Source organism: Elephas maximus, chromosome 2, assembly GCF_024166365.1.
Source record: "Elephas maximus indicus isolate mEleMax1 chromosome 2, mEleMax1 primary haplotype, whole genome shotgun sequence".
NCBI classification, from domain to species: domain Eukaryota; kingdom Metazoa; phylum Chordata; class Mammalia; order Proboscidea; family Elephantidae; genus Elephas; species Elephas maximus.
The window spans coordinates 214,138,675-214,162,491 of record NC_064820.1 but is presented as its reverse complement, the minus strand read 5'-3'; the positions used below and the strand labels follow the sequence as shown (position 1 = coordinate 214,162,491).

The 23,817-nt window shown below is 51.5% G+C and overlaps 1 protein-coding gene across 1 annotated transcript; it reads left to right on the top strand.

The window, feature by feature from the left end:
• Positions 1-718: 718 nt before the first annotated feature.
• Positions 719-23,605, top strand: ALKBH5 (alkB homolog 5, RNA demethylase). The gene is made up of 4 exons (XM_049874733.1): positions 719-2,372; positions 10,681-10,761; positions 21,510-21,665; positions 22,511-23,605. The coding sequence occupies exons 1-4, from the start codon at positions 1,603-1,605 to the stop codon at positions 22,686-22,688; spliced, it is 1,185 nt and encodes a 394-aa protein (XP_049730690.1). The 5' UTR covers positions 719-1,602; the 3' UTR covers positions 22,689-23,605.
• Positions 23,606-23,817: the final 212 nt, after the last annotated feature.

The window sequence follows — 23,817 nt, the reverse complement described above, 5'->3', positions numbered from 1 at the left end:
TCCGCATAGCCACGCCTTTGCTCAGGCTGCCCAACTGCACTACTTCAAAACTTTCGATTCCCGATAGTGATTATCTAAACTTCTGCCTTACGTGCGCGCCTATTCGGGAAACCCTGGTGGTGTAGTGGTTAAGTGCTACGGCTGCTAACTAAAGGGTTGGCAGCTCGAATCCGCCAAGCGCTCCCTGGAAACTCTATGGGGGCAGTTCTACTCTGTCCTATAGCGTCGCTGGGAGTTGGGATCGACTCCACAGCACGGGGTTTGGCTTTTTTGTTTCTTTATTCGGTCTCTTGAGTTTCTTTTCCCGTCGTAACCTGAAGAAGCGCCGCCATACGCGCCTCCAGTCCCGAGGAGCAGCACCGAACCCCGCCCCAACCCCGCCCCGCCCTACCCCCACCCCAGGCGCGCTCCCGAGGCTGCGCACGCGTCCACCGCGCTGAGACGTGACTAGGGCAACGTCCGCTCCCGGCAGCAGCGGAGGCCGAAGGGTTACCACGGCCAAGCTTGTCCAACTTCTGCGGCGGCCGCCATCCGGGTTCAGAGCTGAGACTGGTGCTCTCGGCCCGCAGTTTGAAAAGTTCCCGCTGATTTCAGAAGTTTCCTTAAGCGTCCTGAGGGCTTTCCTCTGTTGGGGCCTCCCTTCAGGCACTTTCTTAGCCACCCATTTCCCCTTCAGGGGTCCTCGCCGCCATCCCCGCCCCCCGGTTAAGTGACGGACGCAGTAGCCACGACGACCGCTTGAGTGACTGGCAGGATTGCCAACAGACATCGGGAAGCTCCCGTCTGGGTCCGCCCGGCGCAGGGCCAGGGGCCCAATTAAAGGAGTGGAATCGCCAAAGGGGGCGGTACCGGGGCAGCCGAGGTTGTGGCGGTTCCCCGGTGATTGCTCGCTGGGGTTGCAGCTCTGACGGGTTTTCGGATGATGCCGTGACAGAGGATAACGACAGCGTGGACAGCGTGAGCGCACCCCTGCGGAGGGAACCCTTCCGAACCAGAGGCGGCGCGTCGTCGAGGCAGGGCGCTCTTTGAGGGCGCTCCTTCAAAGCCCTTCAGCGAGTGGGGGAGGGGTGGTGGACGCCTACGGCCCACTGTGCGCCTGCGCTGGCTTCTTCACCGGCCGGCTTGCACTCCCGCGCATGCCCGGAGCGCGCGGGGCCCCGCGGCGGCTGGCTGCACTGCGCGTGCGCGTCCGGGAGCCCGCTGAAGAGCGGCGCTGGCAGACGTCGGGCGGGAGGCCCGTGACGTCGTGAGGAGCGCCTTAAAGTGCGGCCCCGGCCGGGTGTCAGAGGGTCCGACCGGGAGTCGGTCCGCGCCCCCGCGGCAGCCCCCGCGGCATGAGGCGCGGCCGGCGCTCTTGCCACCTGGGACGTGGAGGAGGTGGAGGAGGAGGACGCCCCGTTGCCGCCACCTCTGCATGACCTGCCGCCCCTAAGGCCCGACCCCGCGCCTGGCTCCTCGACGCTTTCCGCCGGGCCCTCTGGCCACGCATGGGGGCCCGGCACTGAGGAACTCTTCTCCCCGGGGACGCCGGGGCGCGTCCCCTGAGGGCCATGCCCGGCCGTCCCGCCCGCCCCAGGGGACCCTAGAGAGCGGCGCGGGGCCATGGCGGCCGCCGGCGGCTATACGGACCTGCGTGAGAAGCTCAAGTCCATGACGGCCAGGGACAACTATAAGGCGGGCAGCCGGGAAGCGGCGGCTGCCGCTGCCGCCGCGGTAGCCGCTGCTGCCGCCGCCGCTGCCGCCGCCGAGCCCTACCCAGGGTCCGGGGCCAAGCGCAAGTTCCAGGAAGACTCGGACCCGGAGCGCAGCGACTACGAGGAGCAGCAGCTGCAGCGGGAGGAGGAGGCGCGCAAGGTGAAGAGCGGCATCCGCCAGATGCGCCTCTTCAGTCAGGACGAATGCGCCAAGATCGAGGCCCGCATCGATGAGGTGGTGTCCCGTGCCGAGAAGGGCTTGTACAACGAGCATACGGTGGACCGGGCCCCGCTGCGCAACAAGTACTTCTTCGGCGAGGGGTACACATATGGCGCCCAGCTACAGAAGCGAGGGCCTGGCCAGGAGCGCCTCTATCCGCCGGGAGACGTGGACGAGATCCCCGAGTGGGTGCACCAGCTGGTGATCCAGAAGCTGGTGGAGCACGGCGTCATCCCCGAGGGTTTCGTCAATAGTGCCGTCATCAACGACTACCAGCCGGGGGGCTGCATCGTCTCACACGTGGACCCCATCCACATCTTCGAGCGCCCCATCGTGTCAGTGTCCTTCTTTAGCGACTCCGCGCTCTGCTTCGGCTGCAAGTTCCAGTTCAAGCCTATCCGGGTGTCCGAACCTGTGCTTTCCCTGCCTGTGCGCAGGGGGAGCGTGACTGTGCTCAGGTAACGACCTGGGAGGAGCCCTGCTTTGTATAGATCTGACCCTTTCTGCTTGGAGCTTGTGGGGAGTGGGGGAAAAGGGCCTATGCCACTTAAAACACGGATAGCAAGACAGCAAAGGTCAAGGAGCTGATCTAGATTTCTGTATCCCGGAGGCAAGTTTGACGCAATCACGAATTTGACTGAGAGCTAATCTAAAGGCAAGGCATCTTTCCAAGAGGCAGTGGGGCTGGGTATCAGGAAGCTAAGATTTTTAGGCGTCTGCTTCCCTGTGTTATTTTAAGCAAGTCACTTTTCCATTCTGGGCCTTGGTTTCTGAATCTACGTTTTTGGAAAAAATTGAGTGGAGCTTAACTTTGAGTTGAACTTAAGTAACAAAGTTTTTCCTGTTATGCTGTTGTTGGTTTTCTTAACAGAGGATGTTAATGTATTCCTTAACAGAAAATATGGAAGCAGCTCTCTGAGAGTGCTTAATTGATGCATGGTCTCCATTCCCAAGGAGTGGGGGGAGGGGGTGACTTCCCTGGAGTTGCACAGTTTAGTGGTTGGGCCAGGAATAGAGTTCAGCACATTCTTAAAATTCTCCCACCTTGGCTGCAGAAGAGCCCATTGGTCATTTTGAGAATGTGTTACCTGTTTTCAGGACTGAATAAAACAAAATAAAGTTCATCTTTTGACCTGGCATTTAGCCTTGTAGTTATGTCAGTAGCAGAACTTATATTCTTGGCCTATTTTGGGTCCCAGATCTTGCTGAGAGGTAGCTCAGTGCCCTGGTCCTCAGAGAAAAATGCCTGATGAGACACCTTTGCTTGTTTAGATGAAGCAGAAAATTTATTTGGAATCTGCTTTCTCCACCCCCGAAACAAGTAATCCTCGGAATGTACTTCAGTAATCCCCAAAAGCTCTTAGGAGGTCTAGACTGCAGCTGTCCGGAGCAGCTTCGTTGACCACTGAATTAAAGTCCAGGATCAGTGTACACTGGGATTTTGTTTTGAGCTGCTTAGTTTCTAAAGTGCAATCAGGGCAGGCCACAGTCAGGATAGGTTTGGGTGGAAATAGGGTCCCTGGAGCCCTCTTCATATTGTGGAGTAGGTTCTCTGTCTCATTTGAGTTGGACAACTGAGGCTGCTTACCTGTCTGGAGATGGCGGCGGAGCCTTGTGATGTCCGAGGTCTTCTGATGGGAAAGTCTAGGATGTTAGTGGCAACAGAAGCAGTACTTTGGCTTCCTTGTGAATCTGAAACGTGGCAGGTGCCCACCTCAGAAACCCAGAGGGCCCCTTTGTCATTTGGGCTTCAGAGCTTCTTAGATCTGCGTGGTATTTCCAGAGTGATGTTTGGGCAAAGCCATTTAAGATGGAATTTCTAGGGCAGACCCTTCCAAGAGGCTTGCTGAATACGGCAGGTTGGTGTCTCACCCCATCAAAGGGCTCTTGTGCTGAAAGGATATCATGTAAGGACCATTTGATCTCTGAAATACTATTTTTCCACGTAGTCACAGGCCCTCAGGATTATTTTCAGGAGGTGGAGCACTAGCCAGGCATGTAATGGGGAGATCAGAACAGGCAGTTTGTGACTTTGAGACTCTTGCCCCCAACACACACACAACCCCTTGTATAAAATAGCAGAAGTTTCGACTTCTAAAAACGCAGGTTTGTCAGTGATCATTAACAGGATTGCATCGTCAAGAAAATCCATCTTTTCTGGAGAATAGTGAAGTCCTAGAGCCTTCCCAATCCCCTCCAACTCCCACCTAGATTCTGACTTGGCTGCGAAGTTAGCATGGGAGGTTCAGCAGTGTCCTGAAAAGTGCTCCCCTGGGCCTTGAATCCAGCTCTCTCGTTTGTTTTGAGAGCTTTTGGGTGGTTTTCACATCTGTAAAATGGGGATTCGAACTTCCAAAGCCTATTAGAATTAGATGTGGTGATTTCGTGTCTGGTAATGGAGCCTGGCACAGGTTAGGCATTTAAATAGGTGTTTGCTTTCTATGCAACCCTGCTCTCTTGTTGGGGAGGGGTAGCGATTTGGTGGAGTGTGAATCATGGCTCTTCTTGGAGTTCATAGCCCAGCTGAGACCACAGACAGTGAGCCCAGGATGGTAACTATAAGAGCACAATGAGAGGGACATCTTACCCACTGTGGAGTGTTGAAAGTTTTGGGGAGGAAGTAAGCTAGTACTTGAAGGATGACTAGGAGTTAACCAAGCAAAACAGGGAGGGCACAACAGCGGCAGTAGCAGGGTGGGGATGTTCCAGCCATAAAGAACAAGTAGGCAAAGGCAGATGGGGGGGGGCGGTGGTGCTGACGTGAGGCAGATGGAGTTCATTATTAGTCCTTAGCTCCACCCTGAAGCAGAGACCCCCATGGGGATGCCCTGATACAGCTCTAGGGGAGGGCTTCTCCACAGCGGCACTGTTGACATTTCGGTCTAGAGAATTTTTTGTTGTACGGGGCTGTCTTGGCATTATAGGATATTTAGTAGCATCCTCAGCCTCCTAGAAGCCAGTAGTGCCTTCTGTAATGACCAAAAATGTTCCCAGACATTACCAAATGTCTGCAGGGAAGGGGGAACACAAAATCATCCTCCGTTGAAAACACCGCTGTAGGGTTCTGGAACCCATCCTCTAATTTACATCTTGGATTAGCTCACTTAGCACTTTGAGCTTGCTTTGTATACAGGTGGGGAACACTTGCCTGTTAGCAGCGCCCCTCTTTAAATCCCGCTTGGGTTCTTCCCTCGGCTGGTAGGAGAGGCGATGCTTTCTCACTTACTGGTACATATTCCAGCTCAGGGCTGTTGAGCTATAACCTCCCAGATTGGAACGAAGGGGCTGATTAAAATAATGGTATTCTGTGGATGTGGAAGGATTTAATAATTCTCATCTGCTTGTGCTTCAGTGGTGTCTGTGGCAGGAATACAGTTACATTTAATAGTTGTCAGTGTGTTTGTCAGTGTATGGCAAACATTGACTCAGCAGTGTTTAAGCCTGAGCATTTAGAGCAAGGCCTCATGGAGGCTCCTGGAAGTGCTTCAAACTCCTTTCCAAAACCCAGCTGGCAGTAGATTTTTTGTAACCTTTGTATGTTAGGCCTGGGTGGGTCCCCTCTTAATGCTTGTTCTCTAGGAAAGTAAATATCTTTTACTTTCTTTTATGTCAGCTCATCCCACAGTTCCTCTCTATTCCCTGTAGTGTGAATGGGGCAGATTAAAACAGACTCCTATTGGATCAATTGGAGTAATTACCTTGAGGCTAATTGCTTACTTGCTGCTGCTTTTAATCACTGCTGCCTGGTCTGTGGTTATGGTGGCCATATTCCCAGAGACCCAGGCCTTGGCTGCCCATGTGGAAATGACTTGGTCTGTTTGTGTATTGCTGGCCATGGGCATGCAGTATGAGCTCAGCCTGCGACTCTTCCAGTTAATGGTTGGTGTTGGGTAGAATGGGTACCCTGTCAGTTCTGGGCTAAGGGCTGAGTTTGTGCAGCAGGTTAAAAGCAAAATTTAGCTTTCTGCTTAAAATAGTTGGGGAAGTAGGGCAGATAGGTCCTGGGCCACATCTCCTGTGTGGAATCTTCTGATTCTCTGAGTGGGAGGAGCCACAGACTGAAGCCAGGGCTGTGCACTCTGGGGTTAGGGGCTCTGGCTGCCCTGGGTGCTGCCAGGCCTGACAAGGCAGAGGGCCTCAAAGGGAAGAAGCTGGCAGGTGAGCTGTGGTCTTCATTACAGAGCTCTGAGCAAATGGAGGATAAGTAGGCCATGAAAATTTCAGGTCTAGCTGGCCGTTTTAGGCTGGGCAGTTGCTATGTAACCGTTGCTGAGATATGGTGTTAGCTGTGTAGGGGTATGAGCTCATCTTTGCAGACCTCTTCCATGGAAGGGGACTGCGAGGTTACAAGCTTGTCCTTTGTCAAAGGCAGTGAGGCCCCCAGGACAGAGTCGGACCTTAACACCAGGAAAACAACCACCCTGCTTCGGAGAAAAAAAAAAAAAATGGCACCAAAAATCACTGTAGCCTGAATACTGAAACAAAGAGTTTGATGTCAAACCTGGTTGGAGTTCCAGCACCACCACTTTAGGTATTTGACCTTGGGCAAGTTACTTAACCTTTCCTTTCCTGCAAAATGGAACTAATGATGCCATGAGTTGTCATAGAAGGTTCTTTCTCACACTACTGCACACTTGAAGTTTAGCTAAAAATGTTTGTGGAGATGAGCTGTGCTCTGTGTTCAGCTACTGTGTATTTGTACCACGATATGTGCAGACCATCTTTTAGATTCAGAAAGCCCCAGGACTTCTCATAAAGGTTAGGCCACGTGTCTTCTTGGGGGCTGGGGGCTGGTAAATAACTTGAGCCTGAGATTCTCAGTCTTAAGGGCCTGTCAGTGGTGAGGCAGGCTCTGGGGTCTGCCCAGGGCAGGCAGTTCCAGCTGCCGGGAGGTTGTCACCATGCTCAGATCTTGGCCAGTCCCTCTGTCTCTGGTCCACCCTAACCTGGGCAGGGTCTGGGGTAAATGGGAAATGGAGACCATCTTGGAAATGTACCTTGACAACTGACTCTCCAAGACTGTCCCCTATAGAGGTTTTCAAACTTCTCATTTAACCTGCACCTTAATCTTCTGAAGAAGGGCTTGTTGTGATCTCTGTTTTAAAGATGTAGAAACTGAGGCTCTGAAGTAGTAGAACAGTTAAGCTCAGCAAACATTTCATCTAGCATCCACTGTGTACAGAGATGAATAAGGCCTTTGGAAGCTTTTTCTGGTAGGGAAGACATAATTTTTATAAGGCCAAATGTAGTAGCAGAGAGGTATGGGTGAATGTAGCGGGGCAGGTGGGGGGTGGGAGTAGGGAGAAACCCAGTCTGGGTAAATAGGAAAAAACTTCCCAGAGGAGGAGATAGATGTGTCAACTCCTTAAAGAGTCACTTTGAGGTACAGAGCTAGTGGATGAGAGGGCCAGGCTGTCACTTTTGCTGCACACTAGTCATCACTGCATGGGTGTTGGGGAGAACCGAGGGGGCTCGGCCCAGGCAGTGTGCAAACAGACTGACCAGCCTGGGGCATTTTCTCTTTTCGCTCCCCTGTGAAAACAAAAGAGCAGGAGGCACTGAGACTTTGCTTCGTGCCAAGGGTAGGGCTGGACCTGGGGTGTATTAAGTTTCAAGGCAGACTGGGATTTTCTAACAGTTTCTCTTTTGGCAACTTAGCTCCCTAGCAGTAAATAACCTTCTTCTGGTCTCTCCTGTACACTTTCTGCTGAAGTTTGGCTAGGAGAGTTTCCCTTGGTCAGAACTTTGAGTCTCCCCACTTCAGAGGAGCCAGGTCCTCTGAGGAGGAGTCGGTAGGCTGTTCCGCGGTTGCCAGGAAGTTCTGGGGTCAGTGCCAAGGTTGTTTCTATGGGCCTATGCAGTTCTACTGCTGCACTAGCTCTTCCAAGGCCTGGGCTCAGTGGCGGGAACCTGGCATGGCTTTTTCTTAAGTTTTAGAGCGCTTTGGGGAGTGGGGCAGTTAAGCTTTCAGAAGTGTCTGGAGTTGCTCCAGAACTGCATTAAGAGAAGTGGTTCCTTGGTGGAGGTGGAGAGTCAGGGCCCTTGTAGTGCCTGTAGCCAAGTCAAACAGATTGATAACATTTGTTAACAGTAGGGAAGGTTGCCTATAGCCAGGACTGTGGATTCAGGCCTCAAAGATGTGCCTTGGGATGCCTTTGGGAGGTCGGACTTAGCTATTTGGGGAAGTATATATGGCACCATTGTGCAGCCTGGACCCTCTCTTCCCCCAGTGTGGAGTGATAAGAGCACAGGATAAGACCTGGAACTCTTAGCCCTGGAGGCCAAAGGTCCTCTGCTGTTGGCAGGTCCTTCAGGGGAAGCCCATATCACTTCTGGCTGGCAGATGCTGAGCCCAGAGCTCAGGCTTACTTACCCCACGGTGGTCCAGAGCCACCTGGCTTATGTCAGATGCTTAGTAGGTGGAAGTGATGTGCTAGGCACCCAGCCTTAGTAATTCTCAAAACAGCCTGCAGGTAGGCCTCCCACCGCCCTCCCTAGGGGGCGCAACCATGTAGTCAAAATCTCTGTGATTGTGTACTGCAAGGGAGGAGGTGCTGTCGCTTGTTAAAATATTGTAATCTTTTAGTAACCACAAAACCAAAAACCAAACCCGGTACTGTTGAGTTGATTCAGTAGCCATAAAAGAACACCCAAATTGTGAAGGATAACATAGTAAACAGAACCTACTGCTCTCGTTATTACAGATAAAGAAACTGAGGCTTAGGGTTTGTACCTTAACTAAGGTGTCGAAGCTAGTGGGTGACAAAGCTGGGATTCAAACCAGATCTTGTCAACTCCCTGATCACTGTGTGCTGAAGGATATTAATAGATGTTATTTGAGAGAAGGCTCTTTGGTCAGTGTGCAGTTAAACAAAGTCAGCAGGTTCTTTTGCTGTAGTAGTTTTCAGATCCTTTAGTATACTAATGTTTTTTAAAACTCTCCTATCAAGATTTTCCCAATTGACATGACTCTGAGAATTTGCCCGTAGTCTCTCGTGGGACTGGTGTTCACGAAAACTGTGGCCTAGGAGTAGCGGGAGGGGAAATCCCTAAAATAAAGGTTCTTTGCCTATGCCAGCACAGGCTTGGGTCAGATGTCCAAAGCAGAGGTGCTTCACTCTCAGGGCTGCGGCTTTTTTTTTTCTTTAAAACCTCCCCTTCACTTTTACATCTGGCTCTTGCCCATGATTGGACAAGCCTGGCCTTTTTGAGGAGTCTTTCCCAGGCCTCCAGTGCTCTGACGGTTAAACATGAGCCTGTATAGCTGTCCTTGAAAAGGAAGCTGATTATCAGCCATGTGGAGAAGGCTTTGTGATCTAGGGGCAGTTTGGAATCCTGAGCAGGTGGCAGAGGCTGAGAAGGTGCCCACCTCCCACTAGGCCTGTTGCTGAGAGTGTTTCAGGCTGTGTAGAACGGTCTCAGTTCAGTGGAGGGACTTCAGAGGGAGAGGAGAGTCACTTGGATGCCACGCCCCCCGGTGAGGAGTTCACTTCCAGTGTTTCAAATCAGAAGGACTTTGGCTGTGAAGAGGACGGTCATGTACCCACATTTCATTGGTCTGTAAGCAGTTTTAAAAATCAAGTAACTTGTTGAAAATAAGTTAATATTTGCGTATGATAGAAATTCTTAAAATATCTTAAATGCAGCTGTCTTCAAAAGTTTGGATCCCTTTAAATGTGGAGGCTTTTGGAAGCTTTTTTTCAGTAGACAAATTCTCTTTTTGAACATTGCTGTTTAGATTACTTTGATGACCCAGTGCTGTTAGCATCTGCCTTGGCTGCCTCTTCAAGCCAAAGGATAGAGAATGGAGGAGGGAATGAGGAGGAGATGTGGCTCATTGTCACTCACCAAAGTCTGGCCTCAGTCACTCCAGCTGCCTCCAAAGGGCCTAGAAAGGTGTCCCCTCTGAGGACCCTTTAAAAAGAAGGTCTCTTTGTATATCCTAGTGTAGGATACAGCCATGCACATAAATAATGACAAACAATAAAGAGATAAATAATGACAAACAATAAAGAGATTAGGAACCCAGAAGAGAGAAATTAACACCAAATTGGGAGCTGGGAAAGTTTTCGTGGAAACTAACATTTATTGAGATTCTACTATATGTGCTGAAATTGTTCTGGGTGGTATTTATGTTAGAACTTAAAAAAAGAATTTCAACAAGTAAAAGAGGATGTTCTAGGCAAAAGAACAAATCAAATGTTGCAGAGACAAGAGTGAGCCAGGCAAGACGGCAGGGGAATACCCTGGGTTTTCAGGTCAAACACATAAATGATAGCTCTGCCTCATGGTGATCACTGAGGGTTAGTTCCACAGCCTCTTGGAGCCTCAGTTTCCCCGTTTGGAAAATGTTGATGATACCTGTGTCATTGGGTGATGATTTAATGAGATGTTTGCAGACTGGCCCACACAGAGTAAATATTACATAAATACTTGTTTAAAATAAACAAAGCACACACAAAACAAGTACTGGTCTGTTGGGGGAGATTCCTGCTTTGGTATCTGCCTTACGAGGCTATTAGGTCACCTCATTCCAGGTTTTTCCTTGAGTGGTGTCTGGCCGAAAGCTTCCTGGAGCTTAACTTGGTGTATCACTTCATGTGGATTTTTGAACCTCTCAAATCATTTTGCCTGTTGTTCCACCTGCAGCAGGGGTTGGGGCAGAGGGCAGCCATAAGACTTGGGCCATGGTCCCATTCCTTTGCCTCCAGGAACTTTGGTTGCTTGTCAGTTCTCCACACTCACATTCTTTGTGTTTAATTTCAGTGGATACGCTGCTGATGAAATCACTCACTGCATACGGCCTCAGGACATCAAGGAACGCAGAGCAGTCATCATCCTCAGGAAGTAAGTGCCCGGACGTCTGGCACCTTTTGCCTTGCCTGCAGGCCTGTCTGCAGATGTAGGTCTGAGTTCCCTTAGCTCATGGGTCCTCTAGATCAGTGGCTTGGTAGGCTGAAGCCTGCGAGAGAAGAAGGCTGTTAAGTTCTCCTTTTTATTTGAATTCTGTGAGAATAAAGCTGTTTTATCTTTTCCTCAGCAGAAAATTAAGCTTTGTCTGTTTTAAGGAGTTCAGGTCTGAGTAAAAGCTCATGCTTCCAGTGTTTATGGGCATAGTCTTGAGATGGAATTTGGGGAACGTTCTTTCAGTCACCCCCACCTCTTTTCCCCACTTCTTTGGTTGTGATTTGTCACATGTGCTTTCACTGATTATTTTTAGAGTATGCGTTAGCAGTCTGCTTTAAAGATGCCTTGGTTTTCACTTCTGGGAAGAGCAGGAATGAGAAGAGATGAAGGTGGGACCTTAGGGTGCAGTGTGCAGCATACTCACAGCTTGTGGCTGCTCCTCCTCTCCGGTGACAGAGTTGGGGAGGTGTGGACTAACACTGCCAAACTTTTGGCCATTGGGAGCACTTTTTCCCTTCTCTTCATGGTTTAGTGGACTGAGCCAAGCCAACTTGGGGTCCGGACAAACTTTCCTTTTGAGTGGAGTTCCAGAAAGGGCAGGTGATTGCCTGAGGTCACATAGAAGGCTGTGAGCAAAGTGAGACCCAGGCTTCATCAGGATGTCGTATAGCTTGCTCTCTTTTTCTTTTAAAACTTAAATAAACTTTATTATTTAGAACAGTTTTAGTTTTACAGAAAAATTGCAAAGACAGTACAGAGAGTTCCCAGATACCCCACATGTAGTTTCCCCTATTATTAACATCTTCCATTAGTGTGGTCCATGGGTCACAACTAATGAACCAGTATCAATCAGTTCTTAACTAAAGTCCATACTTTATTCAGATTTTCTTAGTTTTTCACGGGTTTCTGTTCTGGGACCCCATCCAGGATTCCACATGACATTTAGTCATTGTGTCTCCTAGGCCAACTTTGGCTGTAACAATTCTCAGACTTGCCTTGATTTTGATGACGTTGACAGTTTTGAGGAGTACTAGTCAGGTATTTGGAGAATGTCCCTCAATTGGGATTTGTCTGGTGTTTTTCTCATGGTTGGACTGGAATTACGGGGTTTTGGAGGACTATAGAGGTGAAATGCCATTCTCATACGTCGTGTCAAGGGTACACAGTATCAGCATGACTTACCGCTGTTGATGCTGACCTTGATCACCTGGCTGAGGTTGTGTTTGTCAAGTTTCTCCACTGTAGAGTTATTGTCCCCCACCCCCTTTTTAAAACATGCTCTTTGGAAGACAGTCACTATGTACAAAAAAAAAAAAAAAAAAAACCAAACCACTGCAGTTGAGTCGATTTCCGACTCATAGCGACCCTATACACTGTGTACAGCCAGCGTTTAAAGAATGGAGGAGTTAAGCTCTACCTCCTTGAGGGTGGAACATCTACATTAATTATTTGGAATTCTTCCGTGTGGGAGATTTGTCTCTTCTACCCCACTTATTTATGGATTCAATCACTTGTATCGGCCTGAACTTCTTGTGGGCATTTATGCTTCGGGTTGTAATCAATACTGCTGTATTTTTGTTGCTTGAATCGTTCTGGCTTTGGCCATTGGGAGCTCTTGCAGTTGGCTTCTGTGTCCCTTTGACATACCTCTGTCCATGTGGTGTGGGCTTTTTTGTCTTTTGTACTTCCTTGCTTTCTGTCTTGCCACCTTTTTTAAACTCAGTCGATAACTGTGGCATTCTGGCCATTGAGGCAGACCCAGAACTCCAGAATAATGTGGTGGTGAAGTCTCTCTGGTGTGGCTCTGATACTTGGTCAAGTCAGAGACTTTGAGCCTCTGTTTTATCATCTGTAGAATGGAGATGAGCAGACCCGTGGGGCAGTCCTGGCAATTTAAGGGGTGTGGGCAGAGTTCTGGCACATATTGAGAGCTCCAGATACTTGGATCACCTATGCAGGTGGCGGCCTCTCTCCTCAAGCCTGTGAATATTTCCTGAATTGACTAGAGGATGGATTTTACCTGCCTTCCCGTTTTCTTTTCCTCTGGTTCCCAGCACAGGCCAAAACCCAGAACCTGGAAGTGATGGAGCCCAAGATTGCAGTGCCCTGCACTCTGTACTCTGACTTCTTCGTCCAAGTCATTTCTTCTTGGGCTGCACCTGGCACCTCCAACTGCAGTCAGGGACCCAGGCCAGGAACTTGGAGAGGACCACCCAGAGTAATAACTTCCCAGGTGTCCCCTCCCAATCTCTAAAAATAGCTCACTCGATCAAATTTTAGCTGGAGGTGTTACTGGAGGTGGCCATAGCCAGAGTATCAGATCAGTCTTCTAGCTGCTTCCTTCCTCTTGAATGTTGTTAGGTGCCATCGAGTTGATTTCAACTCATAGTGACCCCATGTACAACAAAACACTGCCAAGCCCTCTGCCGTCCTCACAATTGTTATGTTTGAGCCCATTGTTGCAGCCATTGTGTCAGTCCATCTGGTTGAGGGTCTTCCTCTTTTTCGCTGACCCTCTGCCAAGCATGATGTCCTTCTCCAGGCACTGATCCCCCCTGATAACATGTCCAAAGTATATGAGATGCAGTCTTGCCATCCTCACTTCTAAGGAGCACGCTGGTTGTACTTCTTCCAAGACAGACTTGTTTGTTCTTTGGCCATCTATGGTATATTCAGTATTCACCAACACCACAATTCAAAGGTATCAGTTCTTCTTTGGTCTTCTTATTCAGCTTACCCATGCATATGAGGCGATTGAAAACATCATAGCTTGGGTCAGGTGCATCTTAGTCTTCAAGGTGATATCTTTGCTTTTCAATGCTTTAAAAAGAGGTGTTTTGCAGCAGATTCGCCCAATGCAGTGCGTCCTTTGATTTCTTGACTGCTGCTTCCATGGGTGTTGATTGTGGATCCAAGTAAAATGAAATCCTTGACAACTTCAATCATTTTTCCATTTATCATGATGTTGCTTATTGGTCCAGTTGTGAGGATTTTGTGTTTGGAAGTAATCCATACTGAAGGTTGTGGTCTTTGATTTTTATTAGTAAGTGCTTCAAGTCCATTTCACTTTCAGCAAGCGAGGTTGTGTCATCTGTGTAACAGGTCGTTAATGAGTCTTCCTCCAATCCTGATAACCCGTTCTTCTTCATATAGTCCAGCTTCTCGGATTACTTGCTTAGCATACAGATTGAGTAAGTATGGTGAAAGGATACAACCCTGACTCACACCTTTCCTGACTTTAAACCACACAGTATCCCGTTGTTCTGTTTGAACGACTGCCTCTTGATCTGTGTACAGGTTCCTCGTGAGCACAATTAAGCGTTCTGAATTTCCCATTCTTTGCAATGTTATCCTTAATTTGTTGTGATCCACACAGCCAAGTGCCTTAGCATAGTCAATAAAACACAGGTAACCATCTTCCTGGTATTCTCTGCCGTCAGCCAAGATGCATCTGACATTAGTGGTAATCCCTGGTTCCGTGTCCACTTCTGAATCTGGCTTGAATTTCTGGCAGTTCCCTGTTGACGTACTACTGCGGCTGCTTTTGAATGATCTTCACCAGAATTTTACTTGCATGATTAATGATGTTGTTCAATAATTTCTGCATTTGATTGGGTCACCTTTCCTAGGAATAGGCATAAATACGGATCTCTTCCAGTCAGCTGGCCAGGTAGCTGTCTTCCAGATTTGCTTGATGTAGGTAAGTGAGCGCTTTCACCGCTGCATCCACTTGTTGTTGAAACATCTGAACTGGTGTTCTGTCGATTCCTGGAGCCTTGTTTTTTGCCAGTGCCTTCAGTGCAGCTTGGACCTTTCCTTTCAGTATCGTTGGTTCCTGATCATATGCTATCTTCTGAAATGGTTGAATGTCAACCAATTCTTTTTGGTTTAGTGAGTCTGTGTATTCCTTCCATCTTCTTTTAATGCTTCCTGCATCGTTTAATACTTTTCCCATAGAATCCTTCACTATTGCAACTCGAGGCTTGAATTTTTTCTTCAGTTCCTGCAGCTTGAGAAATGCTAAGCATGTTCTTCCCTTTTGGTTTTCTAACTCCAGGTGTTTACACATTTCATTATAATGCATTACTTTGTTTTCTTGAGCCACCCTTTGAAATCCATTCAGCTCTTTCTCTTTATCATTTCTTCCATTTGTTTCAGCTACTCGATGCTGAAGAACAAGTTTCAGAGCCTCTTCCGGTATCCATTTTGACACTTCTTAATGACATCTTGCTTTCTTCTTGAATGGTGGCTACAATACTAGGCTGCTTAAACTGGCTGAGTCAGATGCTGCTTCATGGAGCTAAGAGTCTGCACTGTTAACCAACTCTCCCAAATCTCTTCGGCTAACTGGGCCCCTGGCAGTGGTCTGACCGTGGCAGGAAGTGGCTGTTGTGGATGACTGAGGTTCTTCGACCTTTGACTTCAGTGGGGTCAGGGGTCAGCTAGGGACTGGGCTGGTGGGCAGAAGCATAGGGCTTTGGGATAAGGGCCTGGAGAGGAGTGTGGGGTTTTCCCTCACTTTCCCTAGGCAACCGAGCTAGAAAAGTACCCAGTTGTAGGGAGCCAGCCAGGGGACCAGAGTAGAGCCACAGGCTTCTCTGGTGCCTGCAGGATGAAGTCCAAGCCCCTCTTTGGGCTTTTGAGGGCCTTGCATGTCCACCCAGCCTAGGCTCCTGGTATTTTCTCCTTCACCTTCCACTCCTGCAGCTCCCGGTATGGTCCAGGGACTTGTGCCCTGGGCTCTGTAGCAGCGTGCCCTCTGTTGAGAATGCCATCTCGTTTAGCAACCTCATCTTCTGATCTGCCCCCACCACTCGAATGGTCATGCATACGCACAGTGTCATTAACTTGGCCATCCTCCAAGGCTGTAGGGAACACTTACATATACAACTGTAGCCCTCTCAGCACCTCCTTGTGTGGTCTCTCTCAGTCCACACACTTGTCATGGTGAATTTCCAAGTCTGCATTCTCTGGGGGCAGGGAGATCACTGCTCATCTGGGACCCAGCACACTGCCCAGCCCAGGAGAGCCGTTCATCACTGGAAGAGCAGCTCCAGAGTAGCTGCAGAGGTTTGTCCTGGAGATGCTGGTAACAAAGTGGAAAGGGGAGCATCTTGGCCTAGGAACAGCCAAAGACCAGCAGTGTGTGGCCTTGGAGGGTCCCTGGCTGCTTCGATGTCTTGTGTTGAGGCTATGTTCACAGGGTAGCATCCGGACATTGAGCCCGGCCTGGCCCTGGCACAGAGGGTTTGGAGCTGCCCCACCTTCTCCCAAGTTAGGTAAAGATTGCATAGACTGCTGGGGAAGGCCTAGGGGCTCTGTTACTGACTGGTCAGTCACGGCTGGGAAGGTCTTTATAAAGGCCTCCAGAGGGGAGAGGAGTGGGCAGCTGCCAAGTGCTTTCTGGTTCAAAGTATGCGCTCCTTTGAGCAAGGATGTGGTACCTTCGTTTTTCATGGCAAGTACTGGGAGAGGATAACCTTCTGAGAGCTCCCCTAGGAGCGGAGTCTTGAGGATGCAGCTTGATGTTATAGTCTGTTTCTGTCACAACCAGTAAATGCCTGAGTGAGGCCCTGAGCTGGGTCTCCCACGGGGTCTCGTGCTGGTCCTGTGGTGGTTTGGCACAACGGAGCACCTAAGCCCTGCCTGCCATGTGTCATTTGGGTGAATGCTGTGAGTTTAAGAAATGGAATGCACAAAAGGGCTTTCTCACTTCTGCTGTACAAGCAGAGAGCATATTAGTGAGTGTGTTTTAAGTGGCAGGGGGCAGTGTTACAGAGGGTGGGATCAGGCTGCAGGCTGGTCAGCTTCTTGGGCCCCTCAGCATTCCTAAGCCATCCCTGAATATTGCCATCTCTGAGCCCACCCAAGGTAAGATGCCCAACATGCATAAATATGGTCAACCTTTGGTGCCCCTGGAGCCCTGGTGGCACAGTGTTTAAGAGCTCGGCTGCTAACCAAACGGTCAGCAGTTCAAATCACCAGCCACTGCTTGGAAACCCTATAGGGCAGTTCTGCTCTGTCCTCTAGGATCGCTATGAGTCGGAATTGACTCGATGGTGACGGATTTGGGGTTTTTGTGTGTGTGTGCGTGTGTGTGTGTGCGCGCGCGCGCCACTGGCAGGGATGCTGGACTGTAGCCTGAAAAGTTTGGTTTGCGTCACTGAGGTGTTGGCGGCTCTGAAATCGCTGGCCTTCATCTCAGACATGGGCATCTGGAGGGCAGTGGTGAGCCATTGAGGTGGGTGCACAGTGGGGAGAAGGGGTTTTGGCTGGATTTGTGTATATTGGCTGAATGAAATGGCTGATTTGGTCGTTCAGAGCCAGGGTCCAGGGGAGACCCTCCGTTAAAGCAGAGCAGCCCAAATGTAAGGCTGGGGTTGTGGGTACAGGAAGGGCTGAGAATAGTGGGTCTACTACGCGTCTGTCCCTTGGCAGTTTCCCTGACCCTGACCAGGCCAGAGGCATGCAGCCATCAAGCCCCTTGCCATTGCCAGGCGTGGTGCTGCTCCTGTCTCTCTGATTCTTGCTCCTCTACCGAGGGTCAGCCCACAGTTGTCCCTGAGTCTGGTAAATGTGTGTGTACATGAGTATACACCCTACCGGTTGGGTCCCTAACCAGTCTCATGTGTGCTACCGGCCCAAGGAATAAGGGAGCAGTGAGACCACCAGGTTTGGACTGCCGGCGTGGCTCTGCTGTGTCCTCACTGAGCACGAGCTGTTGCCGGAGCCCCTAAGCCTGTCTTCTTACCTGTAAATTGGAGCAGCTGTGACACTGGGGATGGTTAAGCTTGTGAGTGCTGACTCTGCTTCTCTTTGCCGCTTCCTCACCATAGCTCCCTCTGAACTTGGTGGCCATACCAGGTGAAGGTTCCAGGGATGGGGAGGGAAGGAAAGCCCCAAAGTTTGGCATTCAGTGGCCCAGCTGGGGGAAAGCAGACTTGGCCTCAGACCTCTCCTGGAGGAATCAGGCCCCAGCAGGGGGATCCCTGGGCACTCTGTGGCCTGGTTGACCTCCTCAGAGCCCTGGCTCCTGGGCTGAGGTGTGCAGGTATGTAGTGTGATGGGGTAGCTGGGCTGAATGGTTTGCAGAGGCTCCACTTGGGGCTTGGATGTCTTGCAGCTCTGTGTGTTGGCGGGGGGGACACTGCTGGTAGTCCAGGGGCACGTGTTTGGAGTGTCTCCTTTTTGGGTGATACCCCTTATCTGCCTTTCAGACTCTTCTGACCATAGCTACTGCACCCTGCCTCAGGACTGCTCTGTGCAGAGAGCAAGGCAGGCTGTCAATGTGGAATGGGGCTTGCTAGCAGGGGGTGGGCACTGTTGGAGGAGAAACAGCGGGGCGCAGGCCTGGGCTTTGTGGGAGTCTCGCTGTCAGAAGTACTGAAGCTTTAAGCTGGACCTGGGGTCCAGGATACTGCATATACCAGGAAGGGCTTGAATAGGCCCACAAAGCCAGGCTTTGCAGCACAGGGTGCTCGGTGAAGGTGGGACCTGAAACGAGGTGGCAGTGGACAGGGAGCTGCCCTTCGGCAGGGTCACTGGTGTAGGCTGGTCCTTTCTCTCCAGGAATAGTGGTACTGCCAACATAGCTTCTGCTCTCCTCTGCTCTGCAGTGAAGAGCTCACATGGGCGAATGAGGCTGTTTTGGGGTAGCAGCTGTGTGACTTAAAGCTCCCTTCTCCCCTCCCCCAAAGTGGGAGCTGTCCCCCCAGCAGTGTCTGAGGGCAAAGGAGTGATAGAGGAGCATGAGGGAGTACCTGGAGCAGCCACAGCGCCTTCCCTCCCCTCAATCCACCGTGAAGGCATCTTTGAGGCTGCAGCCATCCTCTCTGACAGGCTTCACTTGTACCTAGGCCTCATCCCTGCTTTATCCTGGGGGCTGCCCTGACACCTTGGGAGACCGGGGAGAGGGGGCGCCTCTTCTCTCTGGCTGAGGTCGTCACTCAGAAAGCAGCTTTCTCCTCATACCTGAGGGACCTTCTGTGGCCTCTGGGTACTTACTCAAGTCTGTCAGACAGGTCTTCATTCCTTTCACCCACCTGAGGAGGTCCAGGCTCAGACTGAAGACTAGAATGGGGCCTCCTGACTCCAAACATGGGACTCTCTGTGCCAGACTCTGAGAGGCCTTGTTAGAGGGCTGTGTCCTGGAGTTAAACTGCTACTGGGGTCTGGGCTTCAGGTCTACCTGTAGCCTGGCTTCCTGCAGTGTGGTGGCTTTTTAGAGGAGGGGGCAGGAGCTCGCCAGCTGTGATGAGATAGACTATAACAGCCCCAGGGGATGTGTCAGGAGTTCATGCTGTCCCCAAAGTGGGTGCAGAATGTTGGGTTTGTGGTACGGTCGCCTCTGATCACTCTCTTCTCTGGAGGCTGCGCCCCCACCCCCATGGTAGCAGGGCTCTCGTGCTGTGGGGGAACAATCCTCATCCCATTCTTGGCAGCTGGGGAGAGAAGCAGAGAGGCAGTCGGGGCCTCTGGCTTGTCTGTCCCCAGCCTTTCCAGCAGTCCTAGACCCAGGGCATCTGGCTGCCACCGCTGCCTCACCTGCCCAGGCTAGCCACCTGGAGAGTAGGAAGGAGCTTTAGGAGAACTGGGATGCCTGCCAGGGCCTGGCACGTGCCAGCTGTCCTGACGTGGCAGCATGTGCTCACATTGTCCAGCCCCAGAGGCGTAGGCTTAGCTGAGACCCAGGCTCTGGTCTTGATGGCTCTGCAGTTCTCTTGCCCTCCATCATTCTCCTAAGAAAACAAGTCCAGGATGCCGGGCCCTGCCAACCAGGGCTTCACTGGCACGCAGGGGCCTTCCTCCCCTGAGCATGGGCTCCCCAGCACCTGTACGGTCTTAGTGTTGGACTTACCCTTATGGGTGTCAAGGGAGGGACTTTTTCCCATGTGGTTTCAGACCCTTGGAGTTCCTCTAAGTCAAGCTTAATAGCTCGTTTGGTCTGATCTCTGTCCCCTAGACCTCTCACTTCAGGGGTAGGAAGCTTGGCCTGGTATAGAAAGGGCCTCAGGGCAAGCGGTTCTCATTCACATCCTCAGTCTGGTGCGGCCAAGTACCACCTCTTGTGCTGTGCTGTGCCCCTCTTCACAACCCTAGCCTTGAAGGAAGCACCTTGTCTTTTGACTGCTAGACTCTCAGAACTGGAGGCCAGTCACATTTCCGCCTCCTCTGTTCAGCTGGGGAAACAGGACTGGAGTGGGACAGTGACCAGCCTGGGCTCTGAGTGGCAGCGCCAGGGCTGGCTCTTCCTCCTCCTCGCTGTTTAGGTCCCTGAGCCCTGAGCAGGCCTGGTGGAGGCTGAGACTGATGGGCTAGCAGGTGTAGCTGTGTCCCTCTGGCCTCCTATGATGCCAAAGCAAAAGGGGAGAGTGTGCTGCCTGCTACTCAACAGTATGGGCCTGCGGGCATTAGGAACTTGGGTCCCAGCTGGAAGGAAGGAGGACCCTGTGCTGGCTCAGTAGACAGACCTCTGCCAGGTTGGATCCCTGGTTCCTGCCTACAGGCTTGACCCCTTCTTCCACAATCTCTGGGAGGTGTGACCTTCAATTTTCTGACCCAGTTTCCCCACCCTTTTACACCAGGCCACCTGACAGAGGGTCAGCCATGGGGGCTAGCCCAGGGCAGTTCTTATCTTAGATTTCTCTTCTCTCTCCCCTGCAGCATTTCTGCAAGGTGTGTCCTTTGAGTCCTGCCCTGGCCACAGCCTTTCCTTCCCCAAGGCCAGCTGTGCCCCCACCGCTCCCATCCCAGGCCGTTAGGAAGGCTCCTCACCTGCCCCTGCTCCCCTGCCTGACCTGCCAGCCTTCTCTCTGCCACATAAGCAGCTGCAGAGCCTCTGAGGTTTTCCCAAGCCAGCTCCTCATGGCGCAGCTTCATGAGGGATGCAAGTAAAGGCCTCTTCCCAGCTCCTCCACCCGCTCCTCCCTGGCCACGCTCACGTGGTTTCACTTCACTAGATGGTGCTGGGTGGAGCCACAAAAACTCTGGGGTGGGGGCAGGGGCTTTGCCTTCAGCCCCATCTGTCCTCTGCTCAGCACCCGGGGACAAACAGAGGGCTAACTGTGTGGCAGAGTCAGAGTACTGCTTAAGCCAGGTTCATGGTTTGGAGTGGGTCAGAGCTCCTGGTTGTGCCACTCCCATGTCAGGGAGCTAAGGCAAGTTGTACCCCAGCCTCGGTGTCCCTGTGTGCATAGTGAGTGATAAGTGGGCAGCTCTGGTTGCTTTCCTCCAGCCCTCCTACAGGCTGGGGCCAGGGCAGCCTCCCTGTTTGGGTATTTCAGGCAAGGATGAGGGAGGCGTCTGTTCAAGTATACTGGTGCCTAACAGTGGGGCCCTCAGTCCTCAGGCAGGTGGAACAGATGCCTTGGGAGAACCTCTGAGCCTGAATGAGGTAAGATGGGGCCGTCTCATTCTGCGGAGAGGGCCCTGGTGTCTTTCCCTGAGGCTGCAGGTTCCTACAAAAATATTGCTTATCTGCTTCTAAGCTTGAGCTTAAGAAGGGTCTTTGAAAGTCAGCCGCATGAATCCCTAGTTAAGCCAGGAGGAAACTAACAGAGGCATAGAGCAGGGACTGCTGGACTAGGGCTGACTGGCCTCAGCCAGGCCTGGCCTGAGGGAATTGACTGGAGTGAGGCCAGTACCCTCCCCAAGGTCTGTTGGCAACACAATGTGTATTTCCTTTGCAGGACGAGGTTAGATGCGCCCCGGCTGGAAACAAAGTCCCTGAGCAGCTCTGTGCTGCCACCGAGCTATGCTTCAGATCGCCTGTCGGGAAACAACAGGGACCCTGCTCTGAAGCCCAAGCGGTCCCACCGCAAGGCAGACCCTGATGCTGCCCACAGGTACTTGCCTGGGGCCCTGCTCAGAGGGCCAGTCTGGCAGCCTCGGAGCCTGGCTGTAGGGTGAGGTGGGTGGCAAGCCTGAGGGGTTGGCCGGGTGGGAGGGAGCCTGAGATTCTCCACCCTCCAGAGCCTATGTCTGCTTCCTCTAGGTTGGTGGTGTTGGTCCACCTAACCACTGGCCAGCTGCCTGTACCCCCAGAGAGTAGGGTCAGGCAAAGACAGATGGGAGTGTGTCGTGGCTTTTCCATGTCTTCCCTTGTTTGGTCCCACCCAGACAGATGCATGAGTTCATACTTAATATGAGAGGGAAGTTCAGGACTTGGAGGATCGCAAACCAGACTCGGGAAAGGTTCCTGAAGAGGTCATATTTAGGCTGAGGCCAGAAGGATGAGAAAGATGTGTTGGAAAGATGTTCTCGTCTGAAGGTGCTGTGAGGGCCAAAGGCCAAGGCTGGAAGGAAAGCTTGTGGTTTCAGGGGCTAAAGGGATTGGAGAGCAGGGCGGAGGTAGAGAGAAAGGAGAGCCAGGGGGGTGAAGGAGAGGGGCAGAGAAGTAAAGGTAGATGGGCTGGACCATGCAAGGTCGTGAGGCTGTGATAGGAAGGGTCTCTTTTGTCCAGTAGCCCTGCCCGTGTCCTGGGCCCCAGACTCTGCCCCTCAGGGCCGAGCAGATCCCACAGGGTCATTGGGAAATGTCTCAAACACAGGGGTGGCCACTGGCACTTAGTAGATCAGGACCTACAATGCCAGTGCATCTGCCAGCATGTTCCTCATGAGAACTCTGGAGCCGGAACAGCCCGTCCCCCAGGTGAGGTACCTGCCAGGTCACGTGACCCCTTCCTTGCAGGCCACGGATCCTGGAGATGGACAAGGAAGAGAACCGGCGCTCAGTGCTGCTGCCCACACACCGGCGGAGGGGGAGCTTCAGCTCGGAGAACTACTGGCGCAAGTCCTACGAGTCCGCGGAGGACTGCTCAGAGGCGGCTGGCAGCCCTGCTCGGAAGGTGAAGATGAGGAGGCACTGAGGCCCGCTGCCCACATCCCTCCGGGGAACTCTGGTTCATCCTCATGTAGCTGCCCCCTCCTTTTGTTTCCTTTGTTTTGATGGTTTTTGTTTTTGGTTTTTTTGATCCTTTATTTTTTTCCTTGGTTTGTTGTCTGTTAAGGCTGAAGAACAGAATTGGCCAGGACCTAGGTCCTCGTGTTCTTGGTTTTCCTCCTGGATGGAAAGGCTGTTGGTGTTTGTTGGGCACAGAAGCTGACACTAGAGTAGCCAGTAGAGGTGTGGGGGCAGCTGTCCTCAAGTGGGGCTGTGTCAGACTGGGTTTATTTAAAAGCAACAAAATGTTTTGGTTAAGTAAATTCTTGGTTTGCTTTAAATTTAAATCTTTTCAGTATTTTAAACAAAGTTTGATCTTCTGCCCCACCCCTTCCTCCACTGACACCTGTGCTTGGTTGAGGTCTCTGGAAACCTGGCCAGCTCTGCCTGTAGCCTGCACAGCCCTGGCTCCGCTGCCCTCCCACTTCCCACCTGCTCTCCAGGTCCTGCAAGTTCACGCAAACACCATTTCTCCATCTCTGGCAGAGTTGTTCATGTTGGCCAGGTGGGTGCAAACAGCCCGCCCCTGTCCCCCCCTGCTGAGCCCCTGGGCTGCCTCTGAGCCTGCTGGCATGCTCTGCCCACAGTTCTATGGGGGCTGACCAGGGGCTGCCATGGTCCTGGCCCCTCTTGCCAAAAGCACACCTCTTTGCTGGGTTGCTTTTTTCCAACATAAGTGTGTGATCGTATGGAACAGTTAAGACTTGCTGTGTAGGGTCACTTTAGGATTGTTTCTAGCTAGAGGGACTGGTGTCCTCCCAAGTCTAGCATGCGGGGTACAGAATATTGTTGTGGTGTGTGGTAGGGTTCTTATTTTGAGTTTTTTTTTTTTTTTTTTCCTTTGGCCTCCTGGGTTTTTCCTTTCCCTTCCCTTCTACAACGGCCAGCTTGGGCCCTCTCTCTGTGGTGTCCCCCTGGGGAGGTGCCCACACCTCTGTCTGCCTTCAGCATGCATCCAAGGCCAGGGCTTAGGCCTTCAGACTAGGTGGATGTTCCTCTGCCTCAGTGGGGGTGGGAGCTGGGGAAGGGCCTTTTAAAAAGATAATAAAAGAAAT